Source organism: Mesoplodon mirus, assembly GCF_964341445.2.
Source record: "Mesoplodon mirus genome assembly, chromosome: 7".
Taxonomy (NCBI): domain Eukaryota; kingdom Metazoa; phylum Chordata; class Mammalia; order Artiodactyla; family Ziphiidae; genus Mesoplodon; species Mesoplodon mirus.
The window spans coordinates 108,567,991-108,585,021 of record NC_138983.1 but is presented as its reverse complement, the minus strand read 5'-3'; the positions used below and the strand labels follow the sequence as shown (position 1 = coordinate 108,585,021).

General features: G+C 36.6%; 1 protein-coding gene across 3 annotated transcripts in view; it reads right to left on the bottom strand.

Annotated features, from left to right (window-relative positions):
- The window catches only part of CNTN5 (contactin 5), a gene marked incomplete at both ends in the record, with an annotated part of 851,694 nt that overhangs the window by 65,242 nt on the left and 769,421 nt on the right, over positions 1–17,031 (bottom strand). For all 3 annotated transcript variants that reach the window (XM_082627404.1, XM_082627405.1, XM_082627406.1), the window contains one exon: positions 12,378–12,527. In XM_082627404.1, coding sequence (XP_082483530.1) covers positions 12,378–12,527 — 150 coding nt within the window. The remainder of the gene's footprint in view (positions 1–12,377; positions 12,528–17,031) is intronic.

Sequence of the window (17,031 nt, the reverse complement as noted above, 5' to 3'; positions counted from 1 at the left end):
ACGTGCCGCGGAGCGGCTGGGCCCGTGAGCCATGGCCGCTGGGCCTGCGCGTCCGGAGCCTGTGCTCTGCAATGGGAGAGGCCACAGCAGTGAGAGGCCCGCGTACCGCAAAAAAAAAAAAAAAAAAAAAAGAATCCCACACAAATCACTAGTTATACTTACATGGCTGATACACAGGGTAGCTTGAAAATACTGAGAATAACCTCTTCTTTATTTTATTTATTTATTTTTCTAAAATTTTTAACATCTTTATTGGAGTATAATTGCTTCACAATGGTGTGTTAGTTTCTGCTTTATAACAAAGTGAATCAGTTATACATATACATATGTTCCCATATCTCTTCCCTCTTGTGTCTTCCTCCCTCCCACCTTCCCTATCCCACCTCTCTACATGGTCACAAAGCACAGAGCTGATCTCCTGGTGCTATGCGGCTGTTTCCCACTAGCTATCTATTTTACGTTTGGTAGTGTATATATGTCCATGCCACTCTCTTACTTTGTCACAGCTCACTCTTCCCCCTCCCCATATCCTCAAGTCCATTCTCTAGTAGGTCTGTGTCCATTCTCTAGTAGGTCTGTGTCTTCATTCCCGTCTTTCCACTAGGTTCTTCATGACTTTTTTTTTTCTTAGATTCCATAATATGTGTTAGCATACGGTATTTGTTTTCCTCTTTCTGACTTACTTAACTGTATGACAGACTCTAGGTCCATCCACTGCATTACAAATAACTCAATTTTGTTTCATTTTATAGCTGAGTAATATTCCATTGTATATATGTGCCATACCTTCTTTATCCATTCATCTGTTGATAGACAGTTAGGTTATTTCCATGTCCTGGCTATTGTAAATAGAGGTACAATGAAAAATTTGGTGCATGACTCTTTTTGAATTATGGTTTTCTCAGGGTATATGCCCAGTAGTGAGATTGCTGGGTCGTATGGTAGTTCTATTTTTAATTTTTTAAAGAACCTCCATACTGTTCTCCATAGTGGCTGTATCAATTTACATTCTCACCAACAATGCAAGAGGGTTCCCTTTTCTCCACACCCTCTCCAGCATTTATGGATTGTAGATTTTTTGAGGATGGCCATTCTGACCGATGTGAGATGATATCTCATTGTAGTTTTGATTTGCATTTCTCTAATGATTAATGATGTTGAGCATTCTTTCATGTGTTTGTTGGCAATCTGTATATCTTCTTTGGAGAAATGTCTATTTAGGTCTTCTGCCCATTTTTGGATTGAATTGTTTGTTGTTTGGATATTGAGCTGCATTAGCTGCTTGTAAATTTTGGAGATTAATTCTTTGTCAGTTGCTTCATTTGAAAATATCTTCTCCCATTCTGAGGGCTCTCTTTTCATCTTGTTTATGGTTTCCTTTGCTGTGCAAAAGCTTTTAAGTTTCATTAGGTCCCATTTGTTTATTATTTTTTTAATTTCCATTTCTCTACCAGGTGTGTCAAAAAGGATCTTGCTGTGACTTATGTCATAGAGTCTTCTGCCTATGATTTCCTATAAGAGTTTGGTAGTGTCTGGCCTTACATTTAGGTCTTTAAACATTTTTTTTTTTTTTTTTTTTTTTTTGCAGTACGCGGACCTCTCACTGTTGTGGCTTCTCCTGTTGCAGAGCACAGGCTCTGGACGTGCAGGCTCAGTGGCCATGGCTCATGGGCCCAGCCTCTCCACGACATGTGGGATTCTCCCAAACTGAGGCACGAACCCACATCCTATGCATTGGAAGGCAGACTCTCAACCACTGTGCCACCAGGGAAGCCCCTTTAATCCATTTTGAGTTTACTTTTGTGTATGGTGTTAGAGACTGTCTTAAATTCATACTTTTACATATACCTGTCCAGTTTTCCCAGCACCACTTATTGAAGTGGCAGTCTTTTCTCCAGTGTATATTCTTGCCTCCTTTATCAAAGATAAGGTGACCACATGTGCATGGGTTTACCTCTGGGCTTTCTATCCTGTTCCATTAATCTATACTTCTGTTTTTGTGCCAGTACCATACTGTCTTGATTACTGTAGCTTTGTAGTATAGTCTGAAGTCAGGTAGCCTGATTCCTCCATCTCCATTTTTCTTTCTCAAGATTGCTTTGGCTATTTGGGGTCTTTTGCATTTCCATATAAATTGTGAAAATTTTTGTTCTAATTCTGTTAAAAATGCCAGTGGTAGTTTGATAGGGATTGCATTGAACCTGTAGTTTGCTTTGGGTAGTAGAGTAATTTTCACAAGGTTGATTCTTCCAATCCAAGAACATGGTATATCTCTCCATCTATTCATGTCATCTTTAATTTCTTTCATCAGTGTCTTATAATTTTCTGCATACAGGTCTTTTGTCTCCTTAGGTAGGTTTATTCCTAGATATTTTATTCTTTTTGTTGCAATGGTAAATGGGAGCATTTTCTTAATTTAACTTTCAGATTTTTCATCATTAGTGTATAGGAATGCTAGAGATTTCTATGCATTAATTTTGTATCCTTCTACTTTACCAAATTCATTGATTAGCTCTAGTAGTTTTCTGGTAGCATCTTTAGGATTCTCTACGTGTAGTATCATGTCATCTTCAAACAGTGACTGCTTTACTTCTTCTTTTCTGTTTTGTATTCATTTTATTTCTTTTTCTTCTCTGATTGCTGTTACTAAAACTTCTAAAGCTATGTTGAAAAAGAGTGGTAAGAGTGAACAACTTTGTCCTGTTCCTGATCTTAGTGGAAATGGTTTCAGTTTTTCACCATTGAGGACAATGTTGACTGTGGGTTTGTCATATATGGCCTTTATTATTTTGAGGAAAGTTCCCTCTATGCCTACTTTCTGCAGCATTTTTATTATAATTGGGTGTTAAATTTTGTCAAAAACTTTCTCTGCATCGATGGAGATGATCATATGAATTTTCTCCTTCAATTTTTGAATATGGTGTATCAAATTGATTGATTTGCATATATTGAATAATCCTTGCTTTTCTGGGATAAACTCCACTTGATCATGATGTATGATACTTTATTGTGCTCTTGGATTCTGTTTGCTAGTATTTTGTTGAGGATTTTTGCATTTATGTTCATCAGTGATATTGGCCTGTAGTTTTCTTTCTTAGTGACATCTTTGTCTGGTTTTGGTATCAGGGTGATGGTGGCCTCGTAGAATGAGTTTGGGAGTGTTCCTCCCTCTGCTATATTTTGGAAGAGTTTGAGAAAGATAGATGTTAGCTCTTCTCTAATTGTTCGATAGAATTCGCCTGTGAAGCCATCTGGTCCTGAGCTTTTGTTTGTTGGAAGATTTTATTCACAGTTTCAATTTCTGTGCTTTTGACTGCTATGTTCATATTTTCTATTTCTTCCATGTGGTCCATTTTATTGGCATAGAGATGCTTGTAGTCATCTCTCATGATCCTTTGTATTTCTTCAGTGACAGTTGATACTTCTCTTGTTTCATTTCTAATTCTATTGATTTGAGTCTTCTCCTTTTTTTTTTTCTTGATGAGTCTGGCTACTTGTTTATCAATTTTTTTTAATCTTCTCAAAGAACCATCTTTTAGCTTTATTGGTTTTTGCTATTGTTTCCTTCATTTCTTTTTCATTTATTTCTGATCTGATGTTTATGATTTCTTTCCTTCTGATAACTTTGGGGTTTTTTGTTCTTCTTTCTCTAATTGCTTTAGGTGTAAGTTTAGGTTGTTTATTTGAGATGTTTCTTGTTTATTAAGGTAGGATTGTATTGCTATAAACTTCCCTCTTAGAACTGCTTTTGTTGCATCCCATAGGTTTTAGGTTGTCTTGTTTTCATCGTCATTTGTTCCTAGGTATTTTTTGATTTCCTCTTTGATTTCTTCAGTGATCTCTTGATTATTTAGAAGTGTATTGATTAGGCTCTGTGTGTTTGTATTTTTTACAGATTTTTTCCTGTAATTGACATCTATTCTCATAGTGTTGTGGTCAGAAAAGATACTTGATACAGTTTTAATTTTCTTACATTTACTGAGCCTGATTTGTCACCCAGGATATGATCTGACCTGGAGATTGTGCCATGAATACTTGAGAAGAAAGTGTATTCTGTTTTTTTTTTTGGATGGAATGTCCTATAAATATAAATTAATTCCATTTTGTTTAATGTATCATTTAAAACTTGTGTTTCCTTATTTATTTTCATTTTGGACGATCTGTCCTTTGGTGAAAGTAGGGTGTTAAATTCCCTTACTATGATTGTTTTACATTTGATTTCCCCTTTTATGGCTGTTAGTATTTTCCTTATGTATTGAGGTGTTCATATGTTGTGTGCATAAATATTTACAATTGTTATATCTTGTTCTTGGATCGATCCCTTGATCATTATGTAGTGTCCTTCTTTGTCTCTTGTAATAGTTTCTATTTTAAAGTCTATTTTGTCTGATATGAGAATTGCTATTCCAGCTTTCTTTTGATTTTCATTTGCATGGAATATCTTTTTCTATCCCATCACTTTCAGTCTATATGTGTCCCTAGGTCTGAAGTGGGTTTCTTGTAGGCAGCATATATATGGGTCTTGTTTTTGTATACATTCAGCCAGTCTATGTATTTTGGTTGGAGCATTTAATCCATTTACATTTAAGGTAATTATCGATATGTATGTTCCTATTCCCATTTTCTTAATTCTTTTGGGTTTGTTATCATAGGTGTTTTCCTTCTCATGTGTTTCCTGCATAGAGAAGTTGTTTAACATTTGTTGTAAAGCTTGTTTGGTGGTGCTGAACTCTCTTAGCTTTTGCTCTTCTGTAAAGGTTTTAATTTTTCCATCAAATCTGAATGAGATTCCTTCTGGGTAGAGTAATCCTGGTTGTAGGTTTTTCTCCTTCATCACTTTAAATATGTCCTGCTACTTCCTTCTGGCTTACACAGTTTCTTCTGAAGGATCAGCTGTTAACCTTACGGGGATTCCCTTGTGTGTCATTGTTTTTTTGTTTTTTTTTGGTTTTTTTCTCTTGCTTCTTTTAATATTTTTTCTTTGTATTTAATTTTTGATAGTTTGATTAATATGTGTCTTGGCATGTTTCTCCTTGGATTTATCCTCTATGTGACTCTCTGTGCTTCCTAGACTTGATTAACTATTTCCTTTACCATATTGGGGAAGTTTTCAACTATAATCTCATCAAATATTTTCTCAGTCCCTTTCTTTTTCTCTTCTTCTTCTGGAACCCATATAATTCGAATGTTGGTGTGTTTATTGTTGTCCCGGAAGTATCTGGGACCCTCCTCTGTTCTTTTCATTCTTTTTTGTTTATTCTGTTTGCAGTAGTTATTTACACTGTTTTATCTTCCAGATCACTTATCCGTTCTTCTGCCTCAGTTATTCTGCTATTGATCCCTTCTAGGGAATTTTAAATTTCATTTATTTTGTTGTTCATCACTGTTTGTTTGCTCTTTAGTTTTTCTAGTTCCTTGTTAATGGTTTCTTGTATTTTCTCTATTCTATTTCCAAGATTTTGGATCATTTTTACTATCATTACTCTGAATTCTTTTTTAGGTAAACTGCTTATTTCCTCTTTATTTGTTAGGACTGGTGGGTTTTTACCTTGCTCCTTCATCTGCTGTGTGTTTTACTGTCTTCTCATTTTGCTTAACTTACTGTGTTTGGGGTCTCCTTTTCACAGGCTGCAGGTTCGTAGTTCCCGTTGTTTTTGGTGTCTGTCCCCAGTGGCTAAGGTTTTTTCAGTGGGTTGTGTAGGCCTCCTCATGGAGGGGTCTAGTGCCTGGTTCTGGTGGATGAGTCTGGATCTTGTCTTTCTGGTGGGCAGGTCCAGATCTGGTGGTGTGTTTTGGGCTGTCTGTTGCCTTATTATGATTATAGGCAGCCTCTCTGTTAATGGATGGGGCCTTCTTCCTGTTTTGCTAGTTGTTTGGCATAGGGTGTTCAGCACTATAGCTTGCTGGTCATTGAGTGAAGCTCGGTCTTGGCGTTCAGATGGAGATCTCTAGGAGATTTTCACCATTTTATATTCCATGGAACTGGGAAGTCTCTTGTGGACCAGTGTCCTAAAGTTGACTCTCCCACCTCAGAGGCACAGCCCTGACACCTGGCTGGAGCACCAAGAGCCTTTCATTCCACATGGCTCAGAATAAAAGGGAGAAAAAATAGAAAGAAAGAAAGAAGATAAAATATACTAAACTAAACTAAAATAAAATAAATTTATTAAAATAAAAATTAATTATTAAGAAAAAAATTTGAAAAGTTAGAAACAAAACAAAACAAACAAACAAACAAAAATGGATGGACAGAACCCTAGGACAGATGGTAAAAGCAAAGCTATACAGACAAAATCTCACACAGAAGCATACACATACACACTCACAAAAAGAGGAAAAGGGGAAAAAATAATATATCTTCCTCTCAAAGTCCACCTCCTCAATTTAGGATGATTCGTTGTCTATTCAGGTCTTCCACCGATGCCGGGTACATCAAATTGATTGTGGAGATTTAATCTGCTGCTCCTGAGGCTGTGGGAGAGATTTCCCTTTCTCTTCTTTGTTTGCATAGCTCCCAGGGTTCAGCCTTGGATTTGGTCCTGCCTCTGCATGTAGGTCGCTTGAGGGTGCCTCTGTCTGTTCTTCACTCAGACAGGATGGAGTTAAAGTTGCAGCTCATTCGGGGGCCCTGGCTCACTCAGGTCGGGGCAAGGGAGGGGTATGGATGCAGGGCAAGCCTGTGGCTGCAGAGGCCAGAGTGACATTGCACCAGTCTGAGGCGCGCCATGCGTTCTCCTGGGGAAGTTTTCCCTGGATCATGGGACCCTGGCAGTGGCGGGCTGCACAGGCTCCCAAGAGGGGAGGTGTGGATAGTGACCTGCGCTCGCACACAGGCTTCTTGGTGGTGGCAGCAGCAGCCCCAGCATCCCACACCCGTCTCTGGGGTCCGCGCTTTCAGCCACAGCTCGTGTCCATCTCTGGAGCTTCTTTAAGCAGCACTCTTAATCCCCTCTCCTCACACACCAGGAAACAAAGAGGGAAGAAAAAGTCTCTTGCCTCTTCAGCAGCTCCAGACTTTTTCCCTGACTCCTTCTCTCTTGGCTAGCCGTGGCGCACTAACCCCTTTAGGCTGTGTTCACGCTGCCAACCCCAGTCCTCTCCCTGGGATCTAAACTCCAAAGCCCGAGCCTCAGCTCCCAGCCCCCGCCTGCCCCTGAGGGTGAGCAGACAAGCCTCTCTGGCTTGTGAGTGCTGGTCGGGACCGATCCTCTGTGCGGGAATCTCTCCACTTTGCCCTCCGCACCCCTGTTGCTGCACTCTCCTCTGCAGCTCCAAAGCTTCCCCCCTCTGCCACCCGCAGTCTCTGCCCACAAAGGGGCTTCTAGTGTGTGGAAACATTTCCTCCTTCACGGCTCCCTCCCACTGGTGCAGGTCCCATCCCTATCCTTTTGTCTCTTCTCTGTTTATTCTTTTTTCTTTTGCCCTACCCATTTATGTGGGGAGTTTCTTGCCTTTTGGGAGGTCTGAGGTCTTCTGCCAGTGTTCTGTAGGTGTTCTATAGGAGTTGTTCCACATGTAGATGTATTTCTGATGCATCTGTGGGGAGGAAGGTGATCTCCGCTTTTTACTCTTCCACTATCTTGAAGCTCCTCCCCAGTATAGAATTTTTTATTAGCTGAAAATGAGACTGTCCTAGTACCTAAAAGAGCCTTGAATATAGTTGGGGCTGAAGCCAGGTATGAGATGGAACATATTGGCAAACAATGTTGGGAGAAGAATAAAACTCTTTTATGTTTAAACTCTATGTATTTCAGTCTGTTCAGTAAACCAGTTACCTAACTGTAACATAGTATAGTACAGAAAGTGCTAAGGATAGGAAAGATTTTCATCTGATTGTTTACTTGATAGTCATATTTATCTGGTTGACCATTAATCACTTAAAGGTAGAAAACTTTTTCCTTGTGTGGCCAAAAATATGTTATGTGACATTTTCCATTTCAAAGTCCAAAGAGAATGACAGGACAGACTACAATGCACTAAGAAACTAGAAAGTTATTGAATATGCAACAATGTGTTTAAGCAAAGTCTTTCATTTGACACTTCTTCTTCTCTGCTCATTTTGTCTTATCTATGCTATAAGAACCAAAGAAAATGGTTACATGTTGTGACAATATCATGATCCACTTATGGATGAGGATGGCTAGACAAGGAAAGCAGCATGGAGAGCCCAGACATGGAGGTGGAGAAGGGGGATGTAGAGGGGAACATGGTGCTCTGTACCGTGCACCACACTCTGAAAGGCTCTCTTGACTTCCCAACCATTCAGGTGGGTTGAGGGGCCAGGATGGATGACACATGGTCTGCTGTGGATACTTCTCAACAGGACAATGTCTTGGAGGCAACTGCAAGCCAAGAGACTGAATGGCTCTTACTATGTTGACAAACATATATTTAACCTGAAAATGTTTCCTCTATATGAAAATGGCAACATGCATAATTACTTTCATTTAAATTTATATTTAGTAAAGTAATAACTCATTTAAATTCATGATAATAATAATAATAAATGGCTAATGTTAAGCACTTATCATGTGCCAAACTCTTTACCTTCATTATCTTATTTAACACAGTAATCCAAGGGAGTAGGTTGCTATATGATCCCCATTTTATAAGTGAAAAAATTGAGCCTTGAACAATGCATATAGCTTACCTATGTTTATTGCTAGTTAGTGGCAGAGAAAAACATTAATCCAGATCTGCATAACTCTGAACCTCAAACTCTTAATTACAGGTATTAGGTAGCACCTTCTTTTATCTCTCTCTATCAGTTCATCATAATTTGAAATAAAAAAACTGCAGGTATTGAGATTTAAGCCAAGAGCTTTAATAATAATAGAAATTTTATAGAACAGAGAAGACCAAACCTTTCTAAACTATAGATTACATAGTTAATGGTATCTTCTCTCCTTTTCTTTTATCTTTCAACAGTTAGTGTTATAAATATGTAACACAGAATATTAAAGTTCAGTTAAATGAGAGAATTACTCAATTAAATGAGAGAATTGTTCTTGCTAAATTCATATTTACATATTTTATTATTTCTACCACAGTGTTTATTTCAAAATTCATTTCCTAAAATGTGATTTTTCTCTCTTGAGTGTCATCTTTTTTTTTTTTTTTTTGTGGTACGCGGGTCTCTCACTGTTGTGGCCTCTCCCATTGCGGAGCACAGGATCCAGACATGCAGGCCCAGCGGCCATGGCTCACAGGCCCAGTCACTCCACAGCATGTGGGATCCTCCCTGACCGGGGCACGAACCCGTGTCCCCTGCATCAGCAGGCACACTCTCAATGACTGCGTCACCAGGGAAACCCTAGTGTCATCTTTTTAGATGGTAGAGAAAGCATTCCCAGTATTCAACACAAACTTATATACTGGTTTGAAGATAGTAACACATTTCCACATTTGCAAATTTCTTTCTCTCTCTCTCTCTCTCTCTCTCTCTCTCTCTCTCTCTCTCTGTGTAGCTAACAAACTCACTAAAACTTGTAAGAAAATTGAACTATAAATAAATAAATATAAACATACATTAAAGTGCAAACATATACAGGTGTCCCTTGCTTTTCAAAAGTTTGCTTTATACCACTTTGTGTTTACGAAAGGCCTACATTAGTACCTGTTTTCACAAACTGAAAAAAAATCTGAAGAGATTTTCACTTTTATGAAAAAAGTTGAAAAATGAAAATTGGTTCTTCACTTTATGCCTTTTTGGCTTATAAAAGTTTTCTTAGGAATGCTTTCCTTTTAAATAGCCAGGGAAATCTGTATTTGTATCACGATTTTAAAATTCTAAAAATAATAAGTTGACTAAACCAATTTATCTTATATTTATTGATTATGAAGAGTATTTTGATGACCATAATATTCCAAATATACCCTACAGTATATTGCAAAGAAAAATTAACTTTTTTTGGTGTGTGGGCAAGAAATAATCTAAGGTAAAAATGCTTTACTAAAACTGCTTTGGGATTTAGAATATTGTAGTAAAGAGGAGAATTTTAAAAGGACATAAAACTTTCCATTCAATATCCCGAGTGTGAGACCTTTTCTCTTCCAGGCAGCTCCATTGGTTTTGAAAGATTACTTGGTCCATTAGAACAGCATCATCTTTTAAAATACAGGACATGTACTTAGAGTGCATCACTTGAGAGGCTGTCTCAGGATGTTAGTGTCCCTTTTAATCTGTGCTGCTTGACAAAACAGGCACAAAACTCAACCCTTAGTTCAATACCATTAGTAGCTTTAGCCTTGTGTGGTACCAAAGCACAAGAAGCATAAAGTATGCAGTACAGCCTTCCTCAACTCACTTTCAAAAAAGAGTATTTCATGTATTTTTCATGCTATTTCTCTTCTCTTCCATAAGATTTAATGGACTAGAGTATGTCATGTGTATATAACTCATGATAAAATGGAGAGACAGGCGCTATATGATTGAAGTAGCTTCAGAAATAGACAAGGGACAAGTCTTTTAAAATGCATCATCTGAATACAATTGAACTTGAAAAGTGAAAGTGTTGTTGTTAAAGTATTTTTAATAGCACAAAGAGATTTGTACTACAAAAAGTCTAAAATGATTATTCATCCCAAACGGATTATTTATTTTGAAATGAATATTTATAGAGAGCATCTGAATTAGGCAGTAATCTTTGCCTTTGTTTAAACACAATTAACAATATGCAAATTAAGGCAGTGCTTTTTAGAAAATATGTGAGCCTAAGTACTAATATTGGCAGTCATTTCGATATCTGCACAGTGAGTACATTAAATGAGGAACAACTAACCTGTTATGCTCTTAATTAATTAACACCTGTACACAATGAAAGCATAGCTGATTTCATGAATGCATGAAAATCCAACTGAGCAATTAATGTTCAATTTAAAATTCACACTATTGAAAAAGTAGCAGGAAAAAAAACAACTTGTAATAGGCAAATCACAAAAGCAGAAAAGTTGGATTTTTCTGTGAATGAATCTTTTCCAACATATTTAGACTAGTTTTTCTTTTCTTGGTTGCTTAATTTTTATATGAAAAGAATTTGAACATCTTTTTAATGATTATTCACACTTTATGCAATAAGTTGATCATTTGGGATTCTTTTCTTTTCTTTCTTTCTCTTTTTAAGAACCAAACTGAGTGTGTTTTAGAGAAAGAACCAACACTTTTGATAATTTATTTTAATTATTATAAGCTTTGTTCAATTTCTTAGAAGTCACAAGTCACATTTTTGGTCCAATCCTATAACTATGATACAAAATGTACAATACAGTGTTCATTCTTAACCTTCTATGTACATGTGTCTCTGACCTGGGTCCTGATGTGGGTAGCAGCATATAAAGGAAAGAAAAGGAATATTCCTTTTTAATCTTTCAACAAAGACATATGGAGTACCAGTGCCAGACATTGTTCTAGGTATTGAAGATAAAACAGTGAACAAATAAGACAAAATTCTCATCCTTAGTGTACTTACATTGTAATGATTATTGAGATTCATGTTATCACTGTGTGTAAAAATATTAATTTGTTTTTCTCCTCCTTGTATCCGTAATCTACCCCCTCTTCATTTCTCTGTTGTTTTAATTATTCTTATCAACATTATTGAAATTTGTGTTTGTCTAAGCTAGTGCCTTACTAAATACTTTTTATATACAATTTTATAGGGACATACAGATAAATCTCAATAAAACTTTGTCCAAAGTAATCAAAACTCTACTAACAATTTTTCTTTATTCTGCTTCTTCCAGATGATGGACAAGATATTTGTTTTTAAATAAAGCTGTTAATTTTCTTTGTGTGGTCTTTAGAAAGATTCTATCAGAGATACTTCATTCTAAAAGGATGGAAGAATACTGGGTTTTTTTTTTTTTTCTAAGTTAGGAAGAAGTTATTTTACACGTAGACATCAAGATGGCAGTAGGTCAAGTTAAGACTATGTTTATCTTTGCAAAGTGTAATTTATACCAGCTCAGACTGCGAAGGGCAACATAAAGAGTTTAAGGAAGTACCCTATAATTAGAGGTAACTGCTATCACTGGAGGAAAAGAGGGTGAGCTAATCTATTCTGAATTTTATAGGTCTGCTGTATTGAATGAGTATATAATTAGAAGAAGAAACTAACTGCTTCAGTTTCATGGTAACTTGATGCAGGCAAGTGTTGGGAGGAAATTGAAACACCTAGACCTGTACTTGTAGAAACAAGGAAAGAATGTTCTGAAAACAGAAAAAAATGAAAGAATTATTTTGAAGGAAAAGATTTTATGATGTCTAGGTAAATGAATCAGGAAAAATTATACTAAAGCAAGTATTAACGGTTAATTCAACTTGTTTAAAAGTGATTAGGGGCATACTAAATAGAATGCTGACTCTCCAATATTCTTACCTGCTTCATTTGTGCGGATCATTCGAGATGGAATGCTTGGATCTCCAGTCCCAATTGGATTGGTGGCCACCACTCTGAATTCATATTCCACCCAGGGGTTCAGGTCCACTGCCATGGCTGATTCCATGTCTCCTGTTATGATTTCTGGGACTGTGGAGAGGAAGGAGATTTCATGCCATTAAGTGAACTGGAAATGCTCATAGATTGTGATCAAAGATATCACAGGCACTGACATAATTGGCAGGCTGCTGCGTACATCCTTATAGCACATGGTCATGTGTCACCTCCCGTCTCATTAGTAAAATGAAAATCAATCTTCAGAAGTAAGCACTTGCACTTGTCAGTTTGTTATAGTTAGAATTCTTTCATCTCATGTTTACACATAGATTGACATAACATAACTTGCCATGATCATTTTGTCAACCCCTCAGCCCCAGATAAGATGCCAACTAGAGCTCTAATTTAAGCAAATAGTTCTCATATTTCTAGAGAAATTTCTTGAGCAGTTTTCTTCTCACAGTTCTGGCAAACATGCTTAGCCACTTGGCAGTTCCAAGCAACAGAGTAAGAATATATTTCTCTAATTTAAAAACTCCAGTTTGTGGTTTCAAAGTGGAAGCTCTGAACTCTCCTTGGAGTGATTTTTGCACTACATTTAGATTTCATTGCAACATAAAATTGTGTGTCAATATAATTACCACATAGTAAAGTATTTTTTACATAGCATTTATACTCTATTTGACTGCTTTTCTTGTTCACTCATCTCTGCTGTGTAGGAAATATTTCTGGAAGAACATTTGTTACAGAGGTAAAAAGGGGGAAAGTAGAAAACCTCCCTTATGAAGTGCAAACATCCTCTGGATTTATATCAGCCCTGGATTTCTGTTTAAGCATGGCAGGGCAGTGGCAGTGGGGAGCTCTTGATTTTGATGACTTGATGGACTTTTACTATGACAAAGTGGAATTAAATGCATCTTGGATTTCCCATAAAAATCTCTTTTGAAATGTAACAGTAGAGTGTTACCAAATAATTAGCTCCCTGAAAGGTGAATGATCAGCGTATAGGCAGTGTGGGCTGCCTGACAAATCTCACAGTCCTACAGAGATGACTTCTTAAAGCAGTGAAATGAAGACATGAAAAAAGTCTCTCCCCTTTTGCTGCACTGGCAAATGAGCAACATGTTTGGAGTCTAAGAGGTAGGGGATAAAGCCCATTGTTCAGTCCATAGCTTCGTAGAATACTGAGCTGTGTATGCCAAACATAAAGGTGGGAAGAAGAGATACCAAGTCACTCAGCTCTCCCTAGACCCCAACATACACTGCTTCACCAATACTTGCCTTGGGTCCTTCAGGACTTATTGTTTCATTGACTTCTGTTTATGTCAGTCATTTCAAGCAACTCCAGACAGATAGGTCGTGCCTCATCCACTTTATTCTAATCCCCATAGAACTCTGCACATTTCCCCTTTCTGTCTCAGTTGTCATCCTTCCCTACTGTTTAAAATTCTTTTATTAGGACCTTTGGAATTCATAATCCATCATTAGAAAAATTACCATATACTCATTCTTCTTTCTGAACATTCTTCCAACTTTTTACTACAGTAGAAACATGAATCCACTCTAAGGCAACTTTATGCCTCTCAAGGGGTGGCCCTCTTAAGATATTGTAAAGAAGAGGGCAATCCATCTCAGTTGTGCCTCTCTCCTCCCCACCTCCCCCTCAAATGTCTCTAATGCAAGCATGAAGGTATTTTTCCCACTTAAAAACAAATCAAAACAAAATTGTCTCAAAATTTTCTCTTCTTCCAGCCTTCACCCAGTCTCTATCTTTCTTTTATAGTAAAACTTCTCGAGAGTTATTTGTGCCTTATTTGCTCTCTCCAATTATTCTCTTTCTATTCACTCTTGAGCCCACTCCAATCAATCTCTTACCTCCAGCATTCCACCATAACTGCTCCTGTCACGATCACCAATGGTCTCTATTGCTAAAACCGTATGGTTGTGTCTCTGTTCCTTAGATTGTTTGTTCTAACATCATGCTTTGACACAGTTGATCATGCTCTGCTCTTTGAAATACTTTTCAAAACTTCTATTTTTCTCCTTTCTGATTATGCCTTATCAGTCTCTATCGCTAGTTTCTTTTCATCTTCCTGGTGCACCGCAGTTCTACTAACTCCCATTTTTTAAAACTCCATGGTGATCTTATCTAGTCTCATGGTTTTAAATACCTTCTGTATGCTGATGACGCCAATATTTTCAGCCATGAACTTCCTCCCTAGACTCCAAATTCTCATGTCCTATGACCTATTAAACATTTTTATTTAGATGGGATTCTTAACCTTAATTTCCCCCACATACTTCTGCAGTATTCCTTACTCAGTGAATGACAATTTCTGTATCCAAAACTTTGGGGTCATCCTGGATTTCTTTCTTTTTACCCTGCACTACTCCAACTCATAAGCAAATTATGACATCTCTGACTTCACAGTGTTTTGATTTCTCCAATTCCCTTGGCAGCAAATCTTAAAAGAGTTGTCTGCATTAACTTTTCTCCATTTTCTCTTAGACCAATTCTTGTGAGACTTTAGTCCATACTATTTTACTAAAACTTCTAGTGTCAAGATCATGAATGACCTCTGTGTTGCTTAAATCAATGATCAATTCTCATTCCTCATCATACTTTCCAAGTCAGTAGCATTTGACCCAGTTGATTACTTTCTCTTCCTTGATAGATTTTACTCTTTTGTCTGTCAGGATATCACATTCTTTTTTTTTTTTTTTTTTTTTTTTTTTAACAAATGGTTGTTTCCCCTCTGTATCCTTTGGATGGCTCCTCTTTTCCACAACTTCTTTGCATTGGATACTTGAGGGCTCAGTTTTCATACTCCATTCTTCTTTATTTTATGCTTATATCCTTGGAGATGGCATGCAGTCTTATGGTATTAGATGAAATTTATATGCCAATAATTTCCTAATTTATATCTTTATTCTAAACCTCACTCTTAAACTCCAGCTTCGTATATCTAATTTCTGTCTGATCTCTTTAAAGGTGTCTCCTCCAAATACAGTCATACAGTGGTTAGGATTTCAATATATTAATTTTGGGGAGACACAATTTAGTCCATAGCAGGCAGGTTGTGATTTTTTAATTTTTTTAAAATTTATTTTAATTTTTGGAAATTCGCTTGATGCACAATACTATGTTAGTTTCAGGTGCACTACATAATGATTTGACATTTGCATACATTATGAAATGATTGCCACAGTATGTCTAGTAACCATCTGTCCCCCCAAAAATATATTACAATATTACTGACCATATTCTTAGGCTGTATATTACATGCCTGTAACTTATTTATTTATAACTGGAGGCTTGTACCTCTTAATCTCCTTCACCTATTTCACATCCCCCAATGCCAACTTTCTGGCAACATCTGTCTGTTCTCTGTATCTAAGAGTCTGTTTTCATTTTGTTTTCTTTCTTTTTTTGTTTTTTGAATTCCATATATGAGATCATGTGGTATTTGTTTTCTCTGATATTTCATTAGCATAAGACCCTCTAAATCCATACACATTATGTCAAATGGCAATATTTCATTATTATTATAGCTGAGTAATATTCCATTTTTTATATATTTACCACGTATTCTTTATCCATCTATCAATGGACACTTAGGTGGCTTCCATATCCTGGCTATTATAAATAATGCTGTAATGAACATTGGAGTGCATATATCTTTTTGAACTAGAGTTTTTGTTTTATTTGGATAAATACCCTGAAGTGGGATTGCTGGATTTTATAGTAATTGTATTTTTTTAAATTATGCAATCAAATTTTTAATAACAAAGATACTATTTTTAACATGGCCAAATATACTTGGCTAAGTCCAGATTTTAAAAATCAAGAGCTTGGTCAATGACAAGAGCTTGTGGAGGGAGCATCAGTGTTCTACTGCATTCCTGCATCTGGCAATACAACAACAAGTATCAGTTTTTAGTAATCCTATTTTTAATTTTTTTGAGGAAGATATTACTGTTTTCCATAATGGATATACCAACTTACATTCCTACTAAGAGTGCACAGGAGTTTCCTTTTCTCCATATGCTCACCAACGTTTGTTATTTGTTGCTTTTTTGCTAAGAAACATTTTCACAGGTGTGAGGTAATATCTCATTGTAGTTTTGACTTGTATTTCTCGGATGCTTAGTGATGCTGAGTGCCTTTTCATGTGTCTGTTGGCCATCTCTATGTCTTCTTTGGAAAAATGTCTATTTAGGTCCTCTGCCAATTTTTTAATCAGGTTGTTTGATTTTTTAATTTGATGTTGAATTGTATGAGTTCTTTTTATATCTTGGATATTAACCCCTTATTAGATGTATGATTTGCAAATATCTTCAAATATTTCAGTAGGTTAACTTTTTGTTTTTTTGATAGTTTCCTCTGCTATGCTAATTTTTTTTAGTTTGATGTAGTCCCATTTGTTGATTTTTGCTTTTAGTGCCCTCGTCTGAGGAGACAGATCCAAAACAAATATTAAGACTGATGTCGAACAGTGTACTATGTTTTCTTCTAGGAATTTTATGGTTTCAGGTATTACATTTAAGTCTTTAATCCATTTTGAGTTTATTTTTGTATATGGTGTGAGAAGGTAGT